This window comes from Dermacentor silvarum, chromosome 3 (genome assembly GCF_013339745.2).
Source record: "Dermacentor silvarum isolate Dsil-2018 chromosome 3, BIME_Dsil_1.4, whole genome shotgun sequence".
In the NCBI taxonomy this organism is placed as follows: Eukaryota; Metazoa; Arthropoda; class Arachnida; order Ixodida; family Ixodidae; genus Dermacentor; species Dermacentor silvarum.
In genome coordinates, this window is record NC_051156.1 from 118,996,098 (window position 1) to 119,022,001 (window position 25,904).

General features: G+C 45.8%; 1 protein-coding gene across 3 annotated transcripts in view; it reads right to left on the reverse strand.

Annotated features, from left to right (window-relative positions):
* The window catches only part of LOC119445745 (monocarboxylate transporter 9), a 36,365-nt gene extending 11,266 nt beyond the window's left edge, over positions 1 to 25,099 (reverse strand). Inside the window, exons 1-4 of one of the 3 annotated variants that reach the window (XM_049663584.1) lie at positions 24,677 to 25,098; positions 11,458 to 11,552; positions 7,904 to 8,143; positions 7,063 to 7,206 (exon numbers count right to left, since the gene is read on the reverse strand). In XM_049663584.1, the coding sequence (XP_049519541.1) occupies positions 7,063 to 7,206; positions 7,904 to 8,132 (373 nt within the window). In that variant the 5' untranslated portion in view covers positions 8,133 to 8,143; positions 11,458 to 11,552; positions 24,677 to 25,098. Of the gene's footprint in view, positions 1 to 7,062; positions 7,207 to 7,903; positions 8,150 to 11,457; positions 11,553 to 24,676 lie in introns of those variants that run through there. The other 2 variants (XM_049663585.1, XM_037710032.2) reach the window with 2 other exon arrangements.
* Between the last annotated feature and the right edge of the window lie 805 nt (positions 25,100 to 25,904).

The window sequence follows — 25,904 nt, forward strand, 5'->3', positions numbered from 1 at the left end:
TATTGTTTAACACTTCAAGATGGTGAGGCATCCACCGCGGTACGTAATACTCCGCCAGATGGTCGAATCCTAAGATTGACGCTTTTTACCACAGCTCTCCTTAGCCTAATTTATTTTTCCTGCCATCCCTTAATGCTCCATTTATGCAAATAGTATTTCCAGATACTATAGTTTTTGAACTTGGCACACTGTGAGGCCCGAACGTCTATACAGAATGATCACAATTTTATTACCTTAACACGCACTCAGAGGCTACAACTTTCCACCTTGCCAACACTACTAGAATTATTGGTTGTGAAGTTTCAGTTCAATAAATGCCTCTTGATGCAAAATTTCGCGACGTTCATGTGACATACCTTTCTGCAACAGCACAGCCAATTCTCTATTTATGCAGTAAGAATGGTGACACAGTTTCCCGTAAAAAATGGAGTATGAGTGTTTCGCATGGTTTCAATTGCACCAGTGGTTGTGACACAATCAGACTTTCAGTTATTTAAATACTGATCTTCACGTTTCTTTGTCCAACCTGTAAAGGTGCAATTTTTCAACTAGTGAAATTGCTAGGCCCAGAAGGCGGCCCAGCAATTTCTGCCTTGTCTTATAATCATATATCTGCGCTTTTTCCCTGTCCACTTTCTTCGTCTCTTTCTAGCTCCCGCTCTACAGATAATGCAGCTAACCATATTTTCACATCTGCGAAGCACCGCTATCAAGAGCAAATTTCATGGTGCTATGCAAATCTAAACAAAACACCAACAAAACAAAAGGTGTCTGCACGCTTGTTTTCCGCGGAAACGGTGTGAGCGCAACCACGTGATTGAGTGAGTGAGTGAAATAATTTCATTGCACTTCCGGCGAGGATGCAAACTCGTCGCGCACGCGGCTAGTCCCACGTCGGGACCGGCAGGTCTAGCCCACGGGCCCGGTCTCGGCACGCCGGACAGCCAGGATTTTCTTGTCTAGAGCGGTGCTACGCAGAAGCGAGTCCCACTCCTTCTTACTGAAATTGGGGTATCTCGACCCGGCACTCACCGGGCATGTGTGCTAGAGTGTAAGTCTGCCCAGAGGACGTGCAGGCATCGCCGCAATATACGTCGGGGTAAACCTCATGTACAAGGGCCTGACACGGATTTGTACCGGCCTGTAAAAGTCTGAGAAACAGCTTGCGCCCTATTCAACTTTGGGTGAAAGGGTGGAAAGACCCTTTTAGACACGTAGAAGAATTTCGTAACCTCGTTGTGAGTAGTGGGAGTGTCCCTATGGCCGTAGGGGGGAGGGTAGTTGGCGCTCCTGACAGAGGAAGCGCGGTCGGTGAGGTCACGCGAAGCCTCGTGAGCAGACTCATTAGGGTTCGGGGGAGCACCCTTGACTGACCCTATGTGAGCGCGAAATCAGTGAATCGAATGATGCGTGAGAGCATCCGGACTCGAGACGCTAAAAAGACGAGCAGCTTGCTTGGCGATATGACCCTTCTGAAAAGCCTTAACTGCCGGTTTGGAATCACTATAGGTCTCAGACCCACGACCATCTAGTAGGGCGAGAGCAATCGCCGCTTGCTCGGCGACTTCAGAGTCTGAAGAGCGAATCGAAGCGCTATTCTAAATCTTGCCACTGGAGTCGACCACGACAAAGGCAAAGGATTCCCATCGCTGTACTCCGTGGAGTCGACGAAGCTTGCTCTGATGCATTATTGCTTAATCTGTTTGAGGATGGCTACTGCTCTCGCCTTGCGTCTGCTCTCGTTGTGGACGGGATGGACGTTTCGAGGCACGGGGGCCGCTTCGAACTTGTCTCGAAGGCACCTAGGAATCGCGGTACTGACCTTCGGGGATCCCGCAGGGGGTAACCCAGCTCTTCAAGGATGTGTTTACCTGCCGATGTGGTAGTCAGGCGAGCGAGTTGCGCGCTTTTTTGTGCTTCGGCAATCTCCTCGGTGGTGTTGCGTACCCCCAACTTGAGGATTTCCTCGGTGTGGGTCGTGGTGGGTAGCCCGAGAGCCCTTTTGACTACATTGCGGATAAGAGCGTTGAGCTTGTCTTGCTCTGCTCTGAGCCAGTTGTGCATAGAAATCGTGCATGTGAAGTGGCCTAATACGAAGGTGTTGATCAGGCTGAGGAGACTGGCTTCCTTCATGCCTCGGTGTCTGTTTGCGATTCTGCGAACGAGGTGGAAAGTGTTGTCCGCCTTTGCGATGAGCTTACGGAGAGCCTTTCCGTACCGGCCGTTGAATTCGACAAACATGCCCAGGACTGGAATCACGTCGACCCTGGTTATCACGCCCCCGTCCCAAGTGCGAAGACTGGCGCTGCTTTCGGTGACTGGCTTCCAATCTGTGCCTCTGCCTGCCTTCTCTTTTCTGTAAAGCAGAAGCCCCGACTTGGTGGGGGAGCACCGAAGTCCGGTGTGGCGGAAATGCTCCTCGATCACGTCGGTTGCCTCCTGCATGAATTCTTCGACTCAGCCCTCGCAGCCTCCGGTGCACCAGATGAAAATTTCGTCCGCCAAGATGGTGTGCTTGACGTCCTTCACGGCTGACAACCTCTTGGAAAGACCAATCATAGAGATGTTAAACAGACTGGGAGAGATTACGGCGCAATGGGGAGCGCCCCGTCATCCAAGTGGCATATCTTCATAGGTGAAGTCTCCAATGCGAAGCTAGGCCTTCCTGTCCGTTAGACAACAGCTGACGTAGCTGTGGAATCGGGAACCGAGACCCAGGTCCGAAATGATGTTGACGATAAAGGTGTGGAGCACGTTGTCGAAAGCTTTCTCGGGGTCCAGACGGAGAAGAGCCTTGACGTCGCTGAAACGCCTGTCCACGATCTGATGCTTGATTAGTTTTACTGCATCCTGCGTCGAGAGTCCGGCGCGGAAGGCAATCATGTTGTAGATGTAAACGTCGTTCTCTTCGAGGTACCCGTTGAGCCTTTTCAGGATGATGCAGGACGTTAGGGAAAGCGGCCTCAGGTTCTCGATGTTCGGGGCTTTGCCGGGATTTAGAATGAGCACCGCGCAGGCCGTCTTCCATTCTGTAGGAACAACGCCGCTCTTCCAAGACTCGTTGATTTTGTCGGTGCGAAAGACGATCGACGGGTCGTGGAGGTTTCTCAACATTCTGTTGATGACTCCGTCCGGACCCCTCGCAGAATTGCGGTTAAGCGCGAAGATGGCCTGCCGGAGCTCGGCAACAGAGAAGTCTTCGTCCAGCCCGAGGCGCGGGGGCCTCGGTAGCCCAGGAGTTGGGTCGTTGGATCCCCGTCGCGAGGGACGGGCACGTACTTCTGAATGCGTTTGGATACGTGTACATCCACCGTGTGAGACCTGGTGGCTTCGAGAAGGGCCCGGGCCAACGTATGCTTCTGATTTGACGTGGAGTCGCTTTCGTCGAGAATGTGCTTCAGCATACCCTAGGACGTGCCGTTGCACATCTGTCCGTCACTGGATTCGCAAAGCTCGTCCCACTGCTAATGGCATAGCGCTTTGCAGTGGTCATCGATGATCTTTTTGAGCTCCGATATCTTCTTTCGGAGTCTGCGATTGAGCCTTGGACCCTTCCATCGGCGGAGCAGGGCATTTTTTGCCTCGATCAGATGGGCCAGTCTGCTGACCATTCGCTCGACGTCGAGATCGGTTTCCACTTTCTTGGTTGCCGCGGAAGCGTCACCACGTGATTCCGCTCCAACAACAGGGAGTTGCGTATAAAACAGGAGACACACAGTACCATTCTGCGGCCGATCCGGCGTGCGGCGCTGCATGCTGTGGCATGCCAAAGGCGCGCATGCGGCATACGACGATTCAGTATATACGGGAAGTGCATCTGAACGTCCCAACTAGCGAGCAGCGCGTAAGCTCCGCCCAGACCCAGTGTCCCACCTTGTAGGCTGGGAAGACTTCATATTCTCGCCGAGATATACAAAATTAACTTTACACGCCAAAGTTTGCGCCAACAATGGCAATAAAATTGTGCCTTTGTCACCGACAAAAGACTTCACAACGGCGCGTTGTCACTCATGGCTCCACTGATAGGGCTGGTAGGCCTAGCTCGGCAGTTGGTGCACCACCCCAATTTCAGTTAGGTCATCCCTTAATTTCAAATAGGCCCACCCTTACTATAGGCTTCCGCATGCATGCCACTAATTCACGTAAGATATCAATTTATATTCCAAATTGGTCCGGCTTTGATGCTTTCACCGATGCATTTTAGAGAACTGCGCTATCTGTTTTAGGAGCAGAGCTAATAATTTGTAAACATTATGCTTCTAATAATTCGAAAGGATCATATGCCCGATTCCGCGAAAATCCGTCGGCGTTGGTGTGACCGAAAAATGGTACCGAAAACGGGTGACGGCGCAAAGAGTAATAACATGTCATAAATGCTCGATTTGTCATCAGATTTCTCGGGGAGATTCCTGTAAACAAAGTGGGTTTGAAAGAAAATTTGGTATATTTCGATCTGAGTGGGAATCAAACTCGGGATTTCCGGGCTGCGAGATGAGCACGCTTTCGCGACGCCACGGCGCTCCACGGTTCTAGTTAACCAAAGGTGTGCCTAGTGCATGCGTTATTGCACACTTCACGTAGCAGCCATCTGGCTCGCTCAAGGTGCGGCCTAGTGCGTGCGTCATTGACCTCGCGACGGTGCAGCCACTGTGGTGGCGCCTTGTGTTGAGTGTATAAAACGAGTGTGTTCAAGACGTTCCGAAGTCTACAAACCGTATAATGTTTTCGCATTCCCACACGTAAGCGGCCCAAAGTGTCTCTGCTTTTTCCAACTTCCCAATTTTTAAGCGAAGCTTTATAGGCTCACAAGTTTCGGTGGTGGTGATGGTGTCACGCTGAAAAGTGGGCCGATCCTGGTGATCGTGCAGAAAGGGTCCAAGCTCAATGGCACATACCAGGGACAAAAAAGAAAGAGAGAGAGAAATAGAGAGAGAGAGAAAGGAAGAGAGAGAGAAAGATGGACAGGGAGGGAAAGAGAGAGATAAATAAAGATATAGAGAGAAAGAGAAAGAAAGAGAGAAAACATGAGAGAGAGAAATATAGAAAGAGAGAGAAAGAGAAAAAGAAAGAAAGAGAGAGAAAGAGAGAAAGAAAATCACCAGCCCTTTCCTTGTCGAGAAAATGGCGGTATGCGAAGGTTGTGCGTGACCTACTACTTTACCTTCCTTTTTCTATACTTTTCGTTCCCTTTCGTGGTACTTTTCGTTCCCTTACCTTCTGCTTTTGTTTCCTTTTCGTGCAACTTTTCCTTCCGTTGCGTTGTATGTTTCCTTCCCTCGATGCACACATTTAATAAAAGTTTGTTTTATACCATGACTTGTTGTGAATTTTACATTACCCTGACGAAGGTCAGACAAGCTTCGCGCACCCCATTTTCTCGACAGGGGAAGGGCTGGTCAACTTTTTAAAACTCCTTTTAAAAATTTAGGCCCTAAATTAAAGTTCCGCTTCCAGCAGTCACTGGAATTTAACGTTCTTAAATGGAACAAATTCGTTAAAGTCGCACTTGTGGTTATCTCAGAAAGGCGTTTAATATTTATTTGAATAGGCGGCAGCGGAGTTTGGCCCGAACTAAAGTTTGCTGCCCTCGGGCGTCAAAGTAAAAGCATGTGACTACTTTTTACTCTTTTTCGGGGGGCTTACCTACGAGTGGTCTCTGCATACGCACACGTCACGCATTGGAATGAAAAGGAGTAATCGTCTCCTCTTCTAATAACCTGTCAAAAACCATTATTGCACATTTATAGTGCTCTCGATACCACACCACTGGTCTATGACTTGGCCACATATCTGGTCGGAGCAATATTAATAATTTGGGCTCCCATTTCCCATATCGCCTAGTGTCAGCAGTGACATGCGGAACCAAAGAAAGAAGAGAAAGTGATAATACGATCGAAGCCACAAAAGAGGAGATTTCAAAGCAGAAGTGAAGCGAGAGCGTGGAGACGCCATCTTGGATAAGCGGCGCGCGCATAGAAGGACGTGGTGGCCGGGGCGTAGCGTTCCAGTAGAAGACGGCTGGATAACGCCACTCTGGATCCTGCCCTAGCACCTAGGCGATCCAGCGACGCCCCGCCCGTGTACCAGGCTCGACGAGCACCTGGCCGCCGTCTCCGGAACTACCACTGGCCGGCACCTCCCCGCCAGGACACGTCAGTGTTCACGCCGCTGAACGCGGACGCGCGAAGGCTAGCCGCAGCCAGTCTCCACCCCGTCTAAGGATCTAAGATGGGCCGGTGCGCACCTGGAGCGCCTGCAGGCAAGAATCCCGCTCTGCTGCAGCGCGACAGCTCCTCGGCGACTATTGACGACGACCGGGTTGCGACGACGGACAACAGACCGGGTGGCGACGATATCCGCGACGAACATTACCGTTATAAGCGCCCGGACGCTAACGTATAAACGATCGCCACACAGACGTGGGCTAACGCGGTAATACGGTCGTAAAACATAGCTAGGGAGGACGAATGCCGTGTGCAATAAGCACTGGATGTTACCTAGTGCTACTGCTGTTGAAATTCTACATTTAATGAATGGTGTGTGTGTACGGCACCTTGCGTTCATGTGTTCATTCGGCCTGCTCAAGCGAAGGTACCAGGCGTTGACGTACGCGTGACACTTAGGCACCAAACAATGTGCAGCCTCATTGGGACCATTTAAAAACTCGGTAATGCAGTCGCGTATAATTTCGGTAATCAGCTTTCGGAAAACGGTTACAGCACGCTCCTTCTTATACATTTGCAGTTGTGCCCGTTTCACAAGAAATGTGGTGAAATCTAAATGAGAGCCCAGGTGTGCTTTTTATTTTTTTAGATGGGACTGACGCGGTCGGAAAAAATCAGCAGGAAGTTGCTGTGGCACAGTTATTTTCACTGCAGAACTCAAGCGTTGACTCCCTCCAGCGACCAAGTATCCTTACATGCTGCATATTATTACTCCTTCATATACCTGGCATTGTTCAGGTGTATGTGCCTCCAGCATTCAATGCACCAGCGTGACCACTAATCAGCTATATTCGAACTTGATGCGAGATGTGCCGTCCACAGGGTAATGAGCACGTACCAAAGAGCAATCCCAAAGTGACGGACATCCAAGCCATGTTTGGCACGAATGCGCTGGCGATTATGGCCACAGGGCACAGAAGGGCGCCTGCCAAGATCGTGCTGTGAATGGACACTCTGTGTTGAATAGCTCCGAGTGCAAAACCTTCGAAAGAAATAAGAGGAAAAATCAACTTGAAATCAACAATGCTCTCGCCCTTATTGCATTTAATTTGCATTAGGACACATATTGTAATTTATCGATTTTACGTGGTGCGTTAGCAAGGCATATCGACATGGAACAAATTCTGGGGATGGCACCGACATTGATATATGCGCCATCAAACTTGCTGTAGAATAGCCTTGTTCCACTTACTTCTCAAAGGCAACGCCATCTGAAGCACGGAAACACCAAAGTTGTTCCTACGCCATTGTATTTCGTCACGAACTTTAGAAATGAATATCTCTAAACTGGCGTCATCCTGTAAATTCGTTCCATGTGAATACACCTCGCGAAATCGCAAGCTCAAATTCGTGAACTGCAGTATGTATAGTAAATGAATTATATGAAAACTTAATTTACACATTTTTGTTATACAGTCTAACATGCATTTTGGATACTTCTGCAACTAATGACTGCCTCTTCGAATAATCCAGTTGAGCGATTGGAATTGTGCTATCTGCTACAGGTGCTGTGTATAGTCTAAACGAGGAAAAAAAGCACAATAAAGAAGTAGGTGAATCGTAAATCTGTTTTGTAGAACCATAATGGTCACATTTATAATTAACATTTCATTCATTCACGATTCATAAAGTGACGTACCGAGCTACCGCGGCCGCTCACATAATAATCCACATATTACCCATCAGACTGGTCGTCGCTGTGTGTATGGTTCTAGGCCACGAGGCTGTTTGCCGGTCGACGTCATACCCATTCATAAACAGAACAAACAGGAGGCCGCTGTTGGTCTGAGGAATGGACACAAGGAGGCACATGAAAGCGGTGATGAACGGAACCGTCCAGCAGCTGTCAATGAATCCAGGGGAAGGCTGCAAGCCGGTTTTCGAGGGCGACACTGATGGAATGGCCATGGTGCACAGAGCTGCGAAATGAAGAAGAAAAATAGGAGCCGGATGATTGCATTTTTTTTTACTTAGGACATCTTTCGGTTAGGTCAGCAGGCCCTTCGTAGGCCTCTTCTCGCGCTACTTTGAACTTTCTTGAGATATGAATGCGTACCTACTCGGCCAACTTTCGGTACTTATGAATACGTGCAACGACAACATGCAATGTTATTGCCGCTTACAATTCTGCAACCATGCTACTCACGCGCCTCACTTTGGTATCGTTCTGCAGAGGAAAGTAGCCATTACTCGATCAAGCATAGATCGCGTGTACGAATGGCGCCGTCGTTACACCATGCATGAGCTAAATATCGCCTCTCGCATGGCCTTCAGAGAAGCACTTAGCTCACCAGTATGTTTACCTATCCGAGCGGGAGTGGTTGCGTTTGAGAGAATTCACTCAGCTATAGTAATTATCATTCATCAAACTCAAACATATGCTAACCACGAGTGCTAAAGCTTACAAGTGTACTATTTGTTGCAAACATTTTGCAGCTGCTTGGCTATGGTGCCCCGGCGTTCAGGACGTAGGGCCCAGAAACCGTGTCAAGAGACTGGGGCAGTAAGAAAGAGGAATGCCAATTCGCGCCCACCACACACGACTATATATGGCTTTCGCACCACGAATAGGAAGCCTGTACGATAGCAAGATTAGACCTGGGAGCCCCACTAACTGTAGAATTTAGGCATGTCAGCTTTGTAATGTGTTAATAAAAGTCACTTGTGCATTGGGTAACGTCATTTCTCTACACGAGTGCTTGCTTGCGTGCGCGTATTGTGGCGGTGTGCTGATTGCACCTGTTAAATAGATAAATGCCAAGAAACTACATATCAGCGGATTGTAACTACAAAAACTACGGCGGAAGTTAACTCAAGATGATTGTCGACGGTAACACGATTAGCATTCTATAAGTGAAGTGACACATCATATTCCTGTAGTCCCATTTTTCTTTATTACCAGTATAGCTCCTTCTGAGGCTTTTCTTACTTCGGCTCTATGCGACATACACTCACTGTCTCCTGTATCAATCGACATTGCTGTGGCACTCGCTCGTCCAAGTTGCCAACGAGCGTTAGGGCGGTACGAACACTGCACGACGACGCAGTGCCAATAATGGAAATACGACGACGGAGAAACGTCAATGGAACGAGAAAGGCAGTATGACGACACCCAAGAAAGGCGGTAAACTGGAGCGACATGGGTGGAACGACAACAGCCACAACACGAGGGCGTTATGCCAGCGAATTCATTATGACTGTGTGACGACTATGGCATGACAATGGCGCCACGACGAGAGTTGGATGGCCACTCTCGAATTCCGATGATGTAATGTCTACGATGGCATCATAACCGAGAGCACATACCTAGTGGCCCCAGCTATTAGACAACTTAGGCCACAGTGTCAGCGTAGAAGGCGTGACAACGACTGTATGACAATAGGTAAATGGCGAAGCTGGAGTGACGACGATGAAATGATCCCGATGGCATCCCGACCATGGGCACGGCGACAGTGATATGACGACACTTGTGTGCCGACGATGGCGTCACATATTGATACGGAACATCCGTGACAATGCGGCTGCACTGAAGAGGAGGAAGACGACGTGTTGCCGCTTGATATAAATTATTATGGGTACCAGGACACTGCGGATTACATGTCAATAAAATGGCCGATTCACTAGCGCGAGCTTCCCTGAATGGACCGATAATATCGGTCCTCCCAGTGGTGGCACAAATACCAGCGATCAGATATCGGAAATTTACAATTCGTAGAGATATCATCGAAACAATAACATCATGGCCTGAATTTCAGCACCTAAAGTTTCCATGGAATCTGCATTGGTGTCCATCAAGACAATCGGAAGTAATAATCAAAAAATTACGCTGCCGTGCCCCACCGTTAAACCCATATTTACACAGGGCTGGTCTGGCGATATCGCCACTGTGTCGATTCTACCTAGAAATAGAAACCGTAGAACACTATTTTTTAATATGTCGTCGGTATAAATTACAAAGAAAAAGACTTTAAATTAGGGGTAAATTTAACATCAGAAACAGTATTAACTTTCGGTGCCTCGGTATTTGGCTTTAGCCACAGGGACGTATTTGATGCCGTTTGTAGTTTTATTCAGTAAACAAAACGGATGAAATTTCAAATACCTTATTTTACAATTCTCTGAGAGATATTTCAGTTTTAATGCATGGCTATAATATTAGAAATTGTGCAGTTTAGGAACATAATCTGTCTCTTCTGATTACTAAATTGCACAGCAACTGTAGTTTCAGAAACCGTATCTAAAAGTTGAGGTGCTCAATTCTTGGCCAATCCCCCGAAGTGTGTACGAGCCATGTGTTGAGGATATTGTCACCATCATCATCTGATATAGCGTCGCCACCTTGGCCTCCGTTGGCTTCTTCCACGTAAATAAATTTTAAATTCCCTTGGGTATCAGTGACACGTAACGATATTACGATAGTCGGATGACGAAGCCACAGGAATAATGACACAGGAACGTATACAACGGGGTCACGACGATGGTATGACAACGAATGCACGAATACTCTATGACGAGAATGGCGGGACGGCGATGGCATGAAGAGAGTCGGATGACAGCTGGAATGGCGACGATGTAAAGACTACGACGGCATTTCGACCATAATCGCTGGAAGACAACTTGGGCTGCTGTGTAGGCGCAGGAAGATAGATAGATAGATAGATAGATAGATAGATAGATAGATAGATAGATACATAGATAGATAGATAGATAGATAGATAGATAGATAGATAGATAGATAGATAGATAGATAGATAGATAGATAGATAGATAGATAGATAGATAGATAGATAGATAGATAGATAGATAGATAGATAGATAGATAGATATGCGTTCATAACGCCTAAATAGGCAAAGAATGCTAGGCAGAAATCAATACTAACTCACCCAGTTTTCCATCCTTTTCGAAGAATACTAATCGCTACAATATGTTAGTGGTGCCATCTGTTCGCGTTGCGCACGACTGATAAACTTTATGCGGCGTTTGACCTCGGTGGGCCATATCGTTTGATGTGATTTTACATGTGGCTTTCCCCCGATATCTTTTCATTTTTCTTCGCGTAGTCGTGCAGGAAGTGCGAGTGAAAAGTGCGCAGCTTATAGAGAGCGCAGTGACCGTGATGATCTTGCGACGCCGGGCTTTATTCGTAGCATCCGTTCACACAGACATGTGCACTGACGGTGTTGCAATCATGTCCTGTTTGTGAGACTTTTTAACAGCTGGCAGGTTCCCTACCTTGTCTGCGTCTGATGCGAAAACGGTGTGCAGAATGTTGCCGTTGAATGGGAGGTCACCAATTGAGCTGCGCGCTCTATTCCATGCAGAATCCGCTGAAAGAAGTAAGAAAAGTGACCCCCATGAGCAGGCCGCAACAAGCGCATTGTTCTGGGTGAATGAAGTGCCTGTGGCACTGAATCAACAGCAAGTGGCGGCCTAATGCAGGACGAAGTAAACTTATTGTGAAATATTTCACACAGGGTCAACAGTTTCCTCACAAGTCAAGGTGCAGGAGTAGCTTAGGCAGGTAACCTTGGGCTGTTATTTGTTACTGTTTTATCGTTTTAATTTATTCTATCCCCTCCCCCTGTCATTTTCGCCTCCCTCCCTCTACTTCTGACCGCTGTTCAGCTGTCCGCAGGTGGCACTAGACACTGACTGCGGTCAGCAGCAATATTTCCTTCTCTTCGCTTTCCTGTATTTACCTATAATATCTAAATGAACAGCCAATTACTACTTTTATTTGCTTTTATTCTCGCCCTTGGTGACCCGCTTGAACAACTCCTTTCGACAGTCAGTCGTAGGATGAACGGCCATCGTCCCATACATTCAAATGCAATCTGCACGACTATCAACAGGGTTATCCTCTTTGTATACATGCTCGGGCATTCAACCTAACCTACTGTATATTTTTTTAATATATGAAATAAATAATTCGAAGCAGGATGCGAGTTTTTGAAGATATCAAATAAATAAAACTCGCATCCTGCTTCGAATTATTTTGTAGAGCTTCTCTGGTATGATACAGCAAAATTTATTATAATATTGCGATGAAGTGCGAAATTTCTTCTTAAATTTCCGAACTTCTGTATTGCTGCGCAATTCTGGTTCTTGGCGTAGCCATTCTTGCCCGCGAAACTGAGTTGGCTGTGAGTAAAGCCTGATGATCTTCAAGGCCTTTCAAGAAATGCAGAAACTACTAAATAAATTTTTAACTTATCACCTTATGGCACATATTGCAATTTACAAATTCCAGCCGGGCAGTTCTCAAGGAACCTCGAATGAAATCTCACGATGACACCAGTTTAGAGATAATAATTCCCGAACTTTGCAGAGAAGTGCAATGGCGTCCCAGTTACTTTTGTGCTTCAATGTTTAAAACGACGTTTTGTTTAGAAAATAAGTGGAATGGCAGTGCATTTTTACCTCAAGTTTGACGGCGCATATCTCGTAAATGGCGTCATCCACGTGATTCTTTTCAGGTGCATATGCCTGGCAGTCTCACCGCTAGAATTCGTAAATTGCTATATAAGGGAATTATTTACGCACCTAATTAGATAATTTCTGTTAATTAGTTGGCTATGCATTTCGACTTCTTGTGAAAGAAATGTCCGCGTCTTCGAGTAGGCCAGGATGGCGCGTGCTGCAGCGCCCTCCGCCCGATCTTGGAAACCATGCGCGGCGCCGTGTGCTTCCCGTGCCTTCCATGTGCCACTGCTGCAGTCGCCGGCTGTACTGGGAGTAGGTTGCCAAATACGCCTCCCGGAACGCGGTATTCCGCCAAGGTCTAAACAGAAGCTAAACTCCCTGTTCTCCGTGAATATAGCCGCTAGTAGCATGATCGCGTGATCGTGGTCTTGCCGGGCAGGGCAACGCCACAGCCTAGCTTTTGCCCGAGATACTGGGTGGCGGCACATTTTCGGATATTGGCGGCCACCTCCTATCCCTGTCTCAGTGGTGTTCCTCCAAATGAGACGCAGCGGTGCATGGATTTTGACAACACTTTCTCCCTTCTTAGATACTGCCGTAACGAATCCGGAGGATGCAATTTCAATTGGAGAGCTGACGCCGCAGTCGCGTTCGGCTCTGGCTCAACAAACTTGTTGTCAGGTGTTTTGGCACTCTATAGTTAGGCTATTAAGACGAGCGCCTATCTGGCTTGAGCCTTCGTGATCAAGGACTGTACCGATGTCGTACCTGGGTGTCGCCACAGACAAAATAGAAGCCTTGGTCTCGTCCTACTGAATGGTCCTGGCTAGGTGAAAATCTTTACATTCGAATAAAATTTGTTGAGTCGTCTCCGGATTCTTTCTGTAGCAGACACATGTCTCAGCATGTTGCCTCAAATTTTGCTTGGTGTTCGCGCTGCCCCTTCCATGCTGTGTTATTCTCTAGGCGCTTGTACACTTCCGCAGTGACTGTCAATGTATTCTTCACAAAGTGGTCGTACAGTGCTGCAAGAATAGCACAAAAATATGTCTTGCCGGTTGGTCTGGGAGCTTGATGTAAAGCCTCTATTTTTTTCTCCGTCGTACAAACGTCGTTGGCGTAAATTTAATGTCCCAGGCCCTGAATAATTGAAAATGCCGAAGCGGCATTTCCTTTTCGATGTTAACCGTGAGCAGCGCGCCAGTTACATTGTCGATTTTCATTTTTTGTTATACTTGGCAGAGATTCACCTCTGGAAAGGTGGTTTCATTACTTAAATTTGCCAACGTATCTTTGTTTGGTATTGGAAATGAAGGTTCCTTTACAGCTGCGGTTAACAGCGCACCTATAGTAACTGCAAACACGGAGTGTGCCGTCGTTCTTCCGAACGAGGGACAGCAGGGTTTCCCTTTGAGCATACACTGTTAAAAAGTTGGGACCCTTTGGGGCTTATCTGTTTTCACAACAATGATTGTCAAGTGCATTGCGCGCGTTTCCTTTCTCTAGGAGGAAGCTTTAGCTTGGCCCCAACTTCGAGGTAGCCTATTCAAGTACGCGTAAACTGCAGAAATGCGTTTCTCACATAAAAAAACGCCGATGTTCATAAAATTTGCGACATTTGAGGGAAAAAGCCAAGCTATAGTGACTGTTGGAAGCGAAATGTTTATTTATGGACTGAAGTTTTTACAAAGATTGCGTAAAATTGGTGAGTTTGTTAGATAATCGAAGCACAAAATTTACTAATTTTTAATACGGCGCCAATTAGAGATATCGCAATTCTGTCTCTGAGCATCAGTTAGAGCATCCAAGGCGGACAAATTTCGGATCTAATGTATATCTTACGTGAATTGTTTACACGAAAGAAGGGCAACCGAGGGGCTCGATTTTGTTCATCATAACCACATAAAGCCAACAGACAGTCCTTGGCTTCATTGTCTGTTGGCTTTATGTGGTTGTGAATTGTTTAGAATGTTTACAAGGGTATTGCTAAAGTGCTACTGCGATATTAGTAACCGGTTTACTTGAGGCCCTTGCATAATATATCGAATTTGTCCGCTTCAGTTTTACTATTCGGTGCAATTTACAGGATTGTTACATTATGTTTCATTGCTCAGTTACAGCGTTTTAACCTAATAGTTTTGTTTTCTGGAAATTGGCAATCCTTGGCCCTTTTCATTAAACAATTGATCCCTTCAATCGAAAATTCGCAACCATTAACTTTTTCTTTTAAATGCAACAGACTTTATCAAATTTAGCACTGAGGTTGCCGAGAAACATGATTTCTCCTTTCTCATGTACTTAGATAGGAGGCCCCGAGCTAAAGGTTCCTCTTAACGCTGGGCGCCTGGTACTTCCAAGTCACGAACGGCATGCGCGTTGTCAGGGTGACATAGCATTCTTGACGGGAAAGTAGCGAGCGCAGAGTTTTCAAAAAAGGAAGTGCAAGCAACGCAGATGCCTATTTTTGTTGTGGGTCAAGAGTCCAAAGCATGCAAACTTTTTAAAGACTACATACCATTGGTTTAGGAAGCCCCTATGTTGCGGACCATTGAGTTTATTTTCCATAGACTTTGTATACCAAGTGGAAGAGAATAGACCTTGCTTTGCTTAAATGTCGCACGCACGTCTTCAACCTACCAGTGAACCAAAACGCCAATGCATCCTGTGATGCTTCATTGAAAACATCTAGTTGGCGTCCAACAACCTCAGAAATTTATGGCGCTTGCAGTGACATATAGTTGATTCACTGAATCATAATGTTAAGCACTAAGAACAAGTCTCATACTGGAGGTTGCACTGCGGTGCCATTCACAGCCAGCAAAGGAAGCTTATAGTTCTTTGACTTGATGCTTAAAGGAGCTTCTGAAGAGCCCAAGACGCTGTGTGCGTGTACTTATGAAGTGGGCCATTCGAGGGGTTCGCACAAACGTCAGGGCGTATTCTTCCGCCATGAACTGCGGCATGCATCTTCATTTATCAAAGAGTAAGCAGCAGCTATGCCATCATCGAGATGAAACCGCTTCCACGTACGTACTCTACACTATATAAACAAATCGAGTTCCGGGGACTCTCTTTGAGGAAGTGTCTGCTTGTACCATATTTAACTCCCTTTTCCAGAATAAAACACCCTCATCTCAGACAGAGTACAGCAACTACCCCGGACATAGTATTAGTACGTACTCTTCCTAAACAGAGTGCTAAAGCTTTTCCGGAGTACGAATACTTCACACCACAAGATTATTAGTAGTCCCCCGAACCGAGTGCTTCTACTCCCCCAAACAGAGTGATTGTACTCCTCCTAACAGAGTGCTTGTACTCCGCCTATCAGAATGATTGTACTCTTTCAGAGCAGAATGCTGGTACTCCCCCGAAATGCGTGAGAACAATCGAGATGTAGTTCCAGGGCCACATCAGAGGCGATTCACAACATTTACATGTCGGGGATATTTGATTCCCTCATAAGCAGCGCCTGCACTATTGCTTCGTGAATTGGATTTGATGTTTAATCACCGAGTCAGTCGAATGAAACACCTTTTTCTTAAAATGTCAACATTTTCATTGTTTAAACAGTCACAAGACAAATTCAGCAAAATTTCGAGAAACATAATAATACATACATAAAATCCGATTACAAAGATGGTCATGAACTTTAAAACACATCTTGTCATAATACATAAACATTTTCTCTAACATTTCTTCGCTAATGAAGTGAGAAATGCTTTTTATTTTCAATTGGCAACATTTAAAAATCCATTCATACAATGGAAAATTAAACAAAGGACAAATGTGCGCAAACAAGCAAAGTATTGACACTACGATTGACGAGAAAGATTCGTCACATTACTGGCCAGAAAACGCATTTTAGGCAAAAAAATCGTGTACTTATATGCCGACGGTTACCAGATGAGCTGCTAAGCATGAGGCCGTGCAAGAAACGTTTTTTCGTGCCATATTATACGACAGCAGCTCGTTTGATAACGTCCTATGTAACTCAGCTCCTGACTGAGAGCACAGTATATTTAGAAATGTGTCGCATATTTTCATGCAAAGCCGCACGCCTAGTTTTGGTTATAAATATTTCACATAGTTATTCATGTATGAACTGCGCCTCCTTTTTTCTAAGCGCGCAACTTGCCGTGGTTGTCGAAAAATTCTTTAACTTTATTTTGCCTTCTAAAACTTTTGCGTGCAGGAGCCCCCAGTCTAAGGTATTTTTCTTTTTCTTTGCTTATATGTTCACATCCACCAATTTCTCAACAAGTGTTCCATGCTGAGTCATTTGCATTGCACGTATCCCTGCTTCCAATTGCAAACTTGGCTGGCTAGTAGATTTAGTCACCCTCATCAAAATCTCAAATACCCGCCAGACGCACACGGTTGAGTGTGTCATGGGACATACCAGAATTTTACATGCGTGAAATTAAATTTTCGATTGAAAGTGACTCTGCAGCTTTGAATTAGGACGTAGGGTGCGCACCCCAGTGTATGTAACCGTCAAAGACCTTGCTCCCGCTTGCGGACGCGTGAGCGGTTTTAATGAACTGGTCCCGTGAACATGTACGCAAACGATAATGCCTTCTTAAACCTAAAGTGCTCTGCCCCTAATGCTCCCCCTCTCTTAAGCCCTAGAGGAAAGCCATACATGGTTTGCTGCTCTCTAACAGATGGCACTACTGACTTGGTCGCTCCAAACGAATTCAAACAAATCTCAATTGTTGACGCCTTGGCTTTCGACAAATCCAGAATGAATCGTGACTGGTATAACTTTTTGATGACCGTACCTCCAGGCGACGCCTACGAGAACTTTGTAACGCTGATTATCAATTTCCGGCTTGCAGCTACATGGGTCTGTAAAATCAAACGACATAACTTGAACCAAAAATAGATGTCGACAGCAATACTCGCGCCAGTAAGAGCGAAGGACTTGTTATGGGTTCACACAAAGAGAAGTCCTAATTGTACTGCTTGGCGGATTCAGTTCAGAGTTTCGAAATAAGGTCAATGCTATGATACGTCTAGCAAAATGAAATAACATACTAGCAAATTTACGGACGCTCGTTATTACAGCAGGAAAACATGGTCCCTAATTAACAATCTTGGAGGTGGGGATGTAAATGCTAATCGCCATGTTGATCTGATGTCTTGTTTTTCTTCAAATTGTGCTGTCACCGCTGATGATTTTAACTCTTTTTTTTTTTCAAAAGTGTCTGGTGTAGCGAGACCTCATCCAGATATCTGCACATTGCAAACTAGTATTTCAGAATCCGCCTTTCTTCCCATGCTTTCGGAAGATGACCTGAAATCGATCCTTTTCAGTCCTAAACCAAATAAGTCCCCAGTAATTCACGGTGTTTCAATTTTAGAGCTGCGCAGAACTTTCGAAGCAATAAAAGATGTGCCACTACTCATTTTAAACAATATTATTACCACTGCTATCATTCCCGATAATCTGGCAAATGCGCTGGTCATTCCTCTTTTTAAAAGTGCCGCACGCAACAAAATCGAAAACTACCGGCCTATTTCTATCCTTTCATGCGCCGGGCAGATATTGGAAAAACATCTGCTCAATACAATGAGCAGCGTTTTAAGCAAGCATAGCGTGTTATCTTCTAGCCAAGATGGTTTTGTGCCGAATCGGGGCACGCAGTTGCTGCTTGAAGTTTTTCCCGATACACTAAACTCTGCGTTAGAACACAAACAGATTGCTCTTGCACTGTTTCTCGACGTCCGCAAAGCATTTGACAGCGTCTGTCATAGTATACTAATAACCAAACTTTCATTGCTAGGCTTTCGGGGTGCGTTTCTGCGGCTTCTGAAAAACTTCTTATCTCACACGCACCAACTTTTGTCTATTGGAAAATTTCATAGCAACCTGGCCGAAATTAAAGCTGGCGTCCCCCAAGGTTCAGTTTTAAGTCCGTTAGTATATACCTTTTATTTCAACGATTCATCTAATGTTGTGAACATCAAATTATATCAGTATACTGATGACACTGTCCTTGTTTCATACGCTCGAAATTACACTGACGCCATCTCTTCTTAACAAATGGCAACAAGAAAAGTGGTGGACTGGTTTCGGAATCATGTAGTCGATATCAATGCGTCCGAAACTCAACTAATTGGTTTCCACAACCGTATGAAGCAAGTTACCCTATCGTCGCCATTATATTTGCACACATCACATTGCAATCCCTGTTCGTGTGACCCTGTGCAATACGCTCGTTCAATTAAATACTTTGGTGTTTTTTTTACTGTGATTTCTCCTGGAATTCTCATTTCGCACATATTTATCAAAAACTTCGCGCAGTGTCTTGTGTTCTGTATAATATTAAATTTTACATGCCATTGTCTGTCCGAAAGCTTGTAGTGCATGCCGGTACGGGTAATCTACATATGGTCATAGCGCTTAACATTTGGTAAACTGGGTCAATTCCATCCTTCGTGGTATTCTGAAGAATGTTGCTTATGATGTCTAACCCCAAGTCTGATGTGTTCAAAACGTTCACTTTACCTGATTTCAATTCTTTGCTGCTAGAAACTGTAGTCTTAAAGCGTTTTTAGATAAGCCAGCATAACATTCCTTATGTGCCTGTTCGTTGCCTGAGATCAAAGAATTCTAATGTTACACCCCACTGTAAGACGAGATACGTCGAAGACTCCGAACTATTATGCCCCCGCAATGCTTAAATTATTTCCCCAAAGCATACAAGACGTGAAGATGAAATGTCATCTCAGAAAGGCTTTTGGAGACATTAGTGCGTGATCGGAAGCGTGTCATGTTTTTTTTTTTGTTTTTTGTTTTTATTTTGCACTGTTGTCTACAAGCTAATAACGTGTTACTGATGGCTCTGTCGCTGTCCACCAGGTTCTCCCGTTCAAGCCCACTGCGTCTTTGGCAGGCCCGATTCTTGCATTGTATTATACTCAAGTCATCAATAAAGTATTACTTATTTAAGGCAGACAAATCAATGGACTGGATTCTGGGAGCAGTTCGAGCAGACAGTTCATTTAACAACAAAGTTTAACAAAAACAACAAAGTTTTTTTTACTTACGATGGTATCTCGCTGGAGAACTCGTGGCGGCAATTGCGGGATTGCCAACATCTGAGTCTTGTTATGATGATGCTGTCTATATACTCAAGAAGCGCTTTGGTCACAGAAACAGAATTGGGCAGCATCACCAAGCTTCTCTCAGGAACATTGGCCACGTTAAACTAAGTACCGACGCACGAGGCCTCCGACGACTGTATGATACTACACAGCTGCTCAGTCGTTGTCTGAATTCTCTCAGCGTGCCTACGTTTCTCGGCTGTGCTTATCGTTATACTTCAAAAGGCTCTACCATAAGATATCGTTCTTGCATCTACTCGAGAGCAGCCAGCTAAAGCATTGAGGAGGGACTCATCACACGACACTCAAGTTGCATCAGAATCAGCTTCAGCAGCGGCTTACTGAGGTTCCAAGCTGAAGGAACTACTTGCAGTTTTTCGTGTCGAGTTGGAAAGTCGGGAGCAGTGCATGACGCCATGCGAAAAACATATTGAACGTGCTGAAGTGACAGTAAGAGGTGCCACAGATTCTGTTTTACATAATACATTTTTTAAAGAAAGCGGACTGTTTCGTCTGCCGTTCAAAGAAGCATGGTACGCGTGCGTGCGACAGCGACCTCTCACTGGCTGCAAGGAAGAATAAACTCTCCAAGGACAACCAATGTTTTCGCTGCACGTCCAGAGGGCATCAGGCGCGAACCTGTCAAGTTAAGCTAACGTGCTTGTCTTGCCGTGGAAGGCATGCAACGAGCATGTGCGATCGCTCGTACCGGAAAATGCATGTCGATTCAAACTCCACGGGAAGCTGCACAGCAGTATTCGTTTCCCCAGAAACATCACTGTCATGCTCCAGAGAGTTATCGAGTAGTAGGCAGAGAGTGAACAGCAAGGACAACGAAGTATATTTGCAGTCTTTTTGTGCTTTGGTCATCCACAACAACAAGCACCGCTGTGTCGGAGGCATTTTCGATGGTCGGATTCAGAGATCCTTCAAAGAAGAGGTAGCAATGAAGATGAGCATCAGGGTAGTAGAAGAGACAAGGATAGCATTTAACCCGTTTGGGAGCGCATCTCCTTCTCGACCGGAACGCCGCAAAGTAGTTAAAGTACCGTTACGAAGTCAATCCGGCACAACTTCTTGCCTAGTACAAGCTATTGTCGTTCCGGTGATCTGCCATGACATTGCTGCTCCGTCCACTTACAACCGTTTCGTGCATCAGCTGCGATTGGAAAAGTTCTTGGCTGACGGCCGAATGTTCATTCAGGTTGATGAGGAGCCAGGACTTAGTGTGTTAATAGGATCTGATTATCTATGGGCCATTTTGACGGGTGAAGTTCTTCGCAACACGCAAGTTTAAGGGCTGACTGCTGTCAACACTTATTTTGAATCGTCGCTGCAAGGACCGGTTCGTCATGGAGGATTTCTCAATCACAGCACTAACTTCATTGTTTATCTTCTGCGGGTGGACATCACGGAAGTTGAAGATCATAAGCTACGTATATAATGTCATCTTCTCTTCATAGGTTTGCTTGCTGTGGGTGCCCTCTGAAATGCATGCACAAACAGACCCGCTCTCGAAATCTGTATGAAGAATACCACGGCTGGCTGTGCCAGGTCGGGCGGTCTACCGCGAAACTCGAGATTATTACAGCGATTTCACCGTCATCCAGAACCGTAGGCGAAAACGAAAGCAACACAAAAGCACAATGATCGATGCACCACCATATTGCCTCATCAGACATTGACGATGTCACAAGTGCCCATTATTGCCAAGCAGAATGTCTACTCCATAAACAGCTAAACTGAAACATTCTACGGTAAGAAACCCGCCCTTGAAAAAGTCAAAGGGGTGCGATTAACCCTAGGAAAACATTCTCGCAGGTGGCGTGTCAACACAGGCCAGGCTAGATAAGCCGTTCAGTTTCTTTTACCCATAGTGGTGCTTTCTTTCATCGCTAATGGACGCCTTAAGGGGACTCGGGTCATTGACGGTCTCGGTACATTCATTACTCCTAGTACTTGCAACAGCTTCCCCCTCCCCATGCAATAATCTTCAGTTCTGTTTATTTGGCTGGTAAGCAAACATAAAGCTTCCTTCGAAGAGGGCACTATTCTGGTATGGTTTGTTAACGCAGAAAACATACTTGCTCACTGGCGAAGTTGCGTGGGTCGATGTGCCGTTCACTATTTTGCCGTCACTGAGGATCAGATTGTCTTCAGCGCGTGAAGTGTGGTGACGGTAGTTTAGGTTTTCGTTTCCTTCGCTTTGTGGCGATGGCACAAACACAGTTTCGCTCTTTAACTCTTGCCTCAATACTAACAAAAAAAGAAGCCTGTGAGAGTGCTCTTCTGTGTTTTCACGTAGACTTCCCCTAAAAGCGGAAATCACCTGCATGATAAATGATGCGACTCTGGTAGCTAATGAAACATCGATTAGCTCACTTTTTGTTATTCTCTTAACGCTTGTTGAAATCGCGAAATTCTAACCAAGCGGTTAAGCAATTTGGCCACTTAGTAAAAAACATACTGGCCTCACTATAAAACAATCTGTCAGCGAAAATTACTACAACATTCAGTGACCTCATTATTATTATTATTATTATTATTATTATTATTATTATTATTATTATTATTATTATTATTATTATTATTATTATTATTATTGATTTGAAAACATACATTGGACAGGAAAGGGAAAGCGAGGAGCAGGCAGGTAACTGCCACCGAAAGGGGCACAACGCCTGCCTACTCTTTAGAAAGGAGGAGATAGAAACATACAAGGTTCAGTGCTTTCCAGAAGTGTCCATGTAGCAGTTCTGTCCTATGCAACTGATACGCCAATTCAGTCTTAAGCATATTTTTCTGGAGAGGTATCGTGATAGTCGTGGTCCTGGTGATCCTAAGCAAACGTGACTTCAGTACTGCTCTGTTTCATTTTAGCATTTGCAACATGCTCCAGACAGTGGTCATCCGCCATAACAAGAACCGCAAAGAAAGTAATTTCTGTCTCCATTCCACCTTGTGAAAGTGGGTTTACAGCGAAGCTGTTGCCGACGTTACACAAGCGCGACCACCAGAAGTCGTCCCATCGTCGAGATCAATGTAGCGCCCACGACCTCGTTCGCGCCCTTTCTATTGGTACCTCGACACCGCGGTGCACGTTCGAGGCGTCCATGCGCACTGCGCGACCGATGCAACGTACAGAGCGCCCACTCACCAAGGAAAGATACATCGCGTGCCACAATCGTCCCGCGCGCACGCAGGTGTCAGTGTTGCTACGACACATAAAAAATAGTAGTAGGTTTCTTGGCGAGAAATGAGTAGAATTTTTTATTTAATTTTTTTTTTCACTCAGTTATCAAACCCACGAATACAGCGCCTATGTTAGTAATCCATCGTAGCTTCCAGGAAATTTTACAAAAATGAGCTCGAGACTTTTGGCGTTGATTTTGAGAAACTTGGGGTTCCCGAAACCCATAATAAGGCATAAATTTAAATACATTCAAGACCTCGCAATGGCCTATTCAAAAACGTCAGGTCGTATTTAGTACCTGAAGGCTTTAGTGTCGGTGAGTTCTGGTGAGCTAAATAAAACGCGCACGCTGCACTCCGGTTATTGCGTAAATTAATACAGCGCAATGGCGCTGCAGCGTGCCTTGTCACGTGTGACATGTGCTGTACGATGTACAGCACATGTAACATATGAGTTGCTGCTCATATGAGCAGCAACCAAGGAGCATACACATGCTAAGATGTATAATTTCTTTGCAGCAACTGACAGCCGGACTGCACTATCGGAACTAGTAAGTTATTACGTAAGTGCAGGTTACTATTCTCTTTTAGCACAGGACAGGCGCTCATAGCTCCACAGCAAAGAGTGATTGGTTGCGGTTTTATAGTTCTAGGGTATGGCAGTGCACTCAGTTCCAACGATTCCCCGTCTTACGCTGTCCCAATCTTTGCTCATAAGACATACGTAGCACCAGGTTTCAGAATCTGAAAATGCAAGAATGTGCTCATCTCTAAGCCAAGGCTCCGTGTTTTTTTTTTTCGTTCGCCAGGTGGCAGCGCATTAAAATCAACTCGGCACTGGAAAAGCAGCAGCTTTTGATATTGTTTCCGCGGAAAAGACAATAAATCAGTGTATTCAATCGCCCGGCCACGGAATCAGCCTAAATGTATAGATATCAGTAGATCTACGGATAAATCCGCAGCCGTAGCACCACTGGTTGGTGTGCCGGAATGCAGCATATATCCTATTGTGTTGTTGAACTCAATCAATTGCTCAATGTAAAGTGCACCACAAATGTCGTAAAGTACCATTTACGCACAACCTGCATACATGATAGCATCGTATTTTAATTTGAACATACGAGAAAACGTAACTGTACTATGCTCTGGAGACGAAAATTTTTCTTTGTCGATGCGACGGTGTACACGCACGGACGCAGAAAATTTTCCGGGTAGCCATATACCGCTTCGCTGTAAAAAACATATGACCCATACCACAATCCTATATGATCAGCAGGGTTTACTTGGGAACATACAGGTTACCATACAGAATCTATAGGATTAGCATATAGGTCACATGGGCCTTACAGGAATTTTCACAATGATTTTATAAGTAACAAGACCGTTCTAATTTTATGTGCCTGTAATTTGCGCCTCCACAAATCCACCAGGATACACGTGCAGCGCTATGTATCTCAGGTGACATTAACGAAAAAAAGTATGTTCTTACTACAAAAAAAAAACAATAATAAAGAGTACAGGGGGTAGGTGTCAAGGAAATGCATCATGTTATCAATGTCTTTAAACACGTAAACGAAAACATCCGCACAGTTGGACGTATAGGAGAAAGCCCAAGACTTACAGGTACCACCAGTTGGCCGGTGGTCGTGCAGCTTACTATATGCATTCCGTAACTATGGGTTAGCTACGCGCCGGCCAATGTCAAACGAAGCGTTCATATACTTACGAAACTCGCTTTCTCCCAGTGTCCGGTGATCACTAACAGCATTAGTGGCGAGAAGAAAGCTGCTGTCGCTCCTCGATCGCTGTCATGTACGCAGTCGCCGCACTGCCACCGGTGGGCTGAAAAGCAGCCGGAGCGATAACCGCGACATCGTTGTGACCCTGCTGCGACAAGCGAGAATCGCGGTTGGCTCGGCTTCGCTTTACTGGCGTTCTGTCGAGCGCCCGTCAGTGGCAGCTGTGTGCCTCTGGCTCCGTATGAATAGTATCAGAAGCTGCCGCGCAGGGCCGTCCTGGGCGCAGCACGCGCGTTGCTCTCCGTGCCAGTGCGAGAAAGCAACGCGTATAGGCTGTTTCACGTGCTGCGACTTTCACCACACCAAACGTGCAATTTCGGTAGCATGCGTCCGAAGTCGCAGTCGCGAACGTCAGTCAACCGCACGTCCCTTTTCGACTGCGATGATCCGGTTGGTCACACGTCGCACCGATCACAGTGATCGCTGCGATTTTTTGTCGAAATTGCGCCGAGAGCCGCGAGAGCTATTTTGCAGTTTGTTTCTGGAAATGACGGCTATCGCTTAACATGATTAACTAATTAGATGACTAATTAAGCGGAGCCATGTATTGCGCATGCGGTACGTATCTTAATCTTGTCTTTGTTAGACTGTGAGATGCAGATGCTTATTGATTTACTTCATGCTGTGATTTACTGGCATGACTGAATGATTGTTTTTTTTATTATTTTCGTGAGAGCTCAAGAGCGAGGCGAGGACTAAAGGCATACGTGCCTGACAGCGGTCCCCGTCGCCATGTATAATTCGGACAACGGAGATCACTCAGCCATGTGTGTGCACTCCCGGCCGATATTCTATTCAGCCGAGCTTGCTCTGACTCAGGCAAAGGTGCACTAAGCCGAACTTGCTCCGAATCTTATTCACCACAATTCGCTCAGCTAGGCTCACACGAACTCAGCCTCACCAAGCTTCTTCTTCTTTTTTCTGGGATTTTACGTGCCAAAACCAGTTCTGATTATGAGGCACGCCGTAGTGGAGGGCTCCCGATTAATTTTAACCACCTGGGGTTCTTTAATGTGCACTACAACGCAAGCACACGGGCGTTTTTGCATTTCGCCTCCATCGAAATGAGGCCGCCGCGGCCGGGATTCGATCCCGCGATCTCGTGCTCAGCAGCGCAACGCCTTAGCTGACTAAGCCACCGCGGCGGGTAGCCTC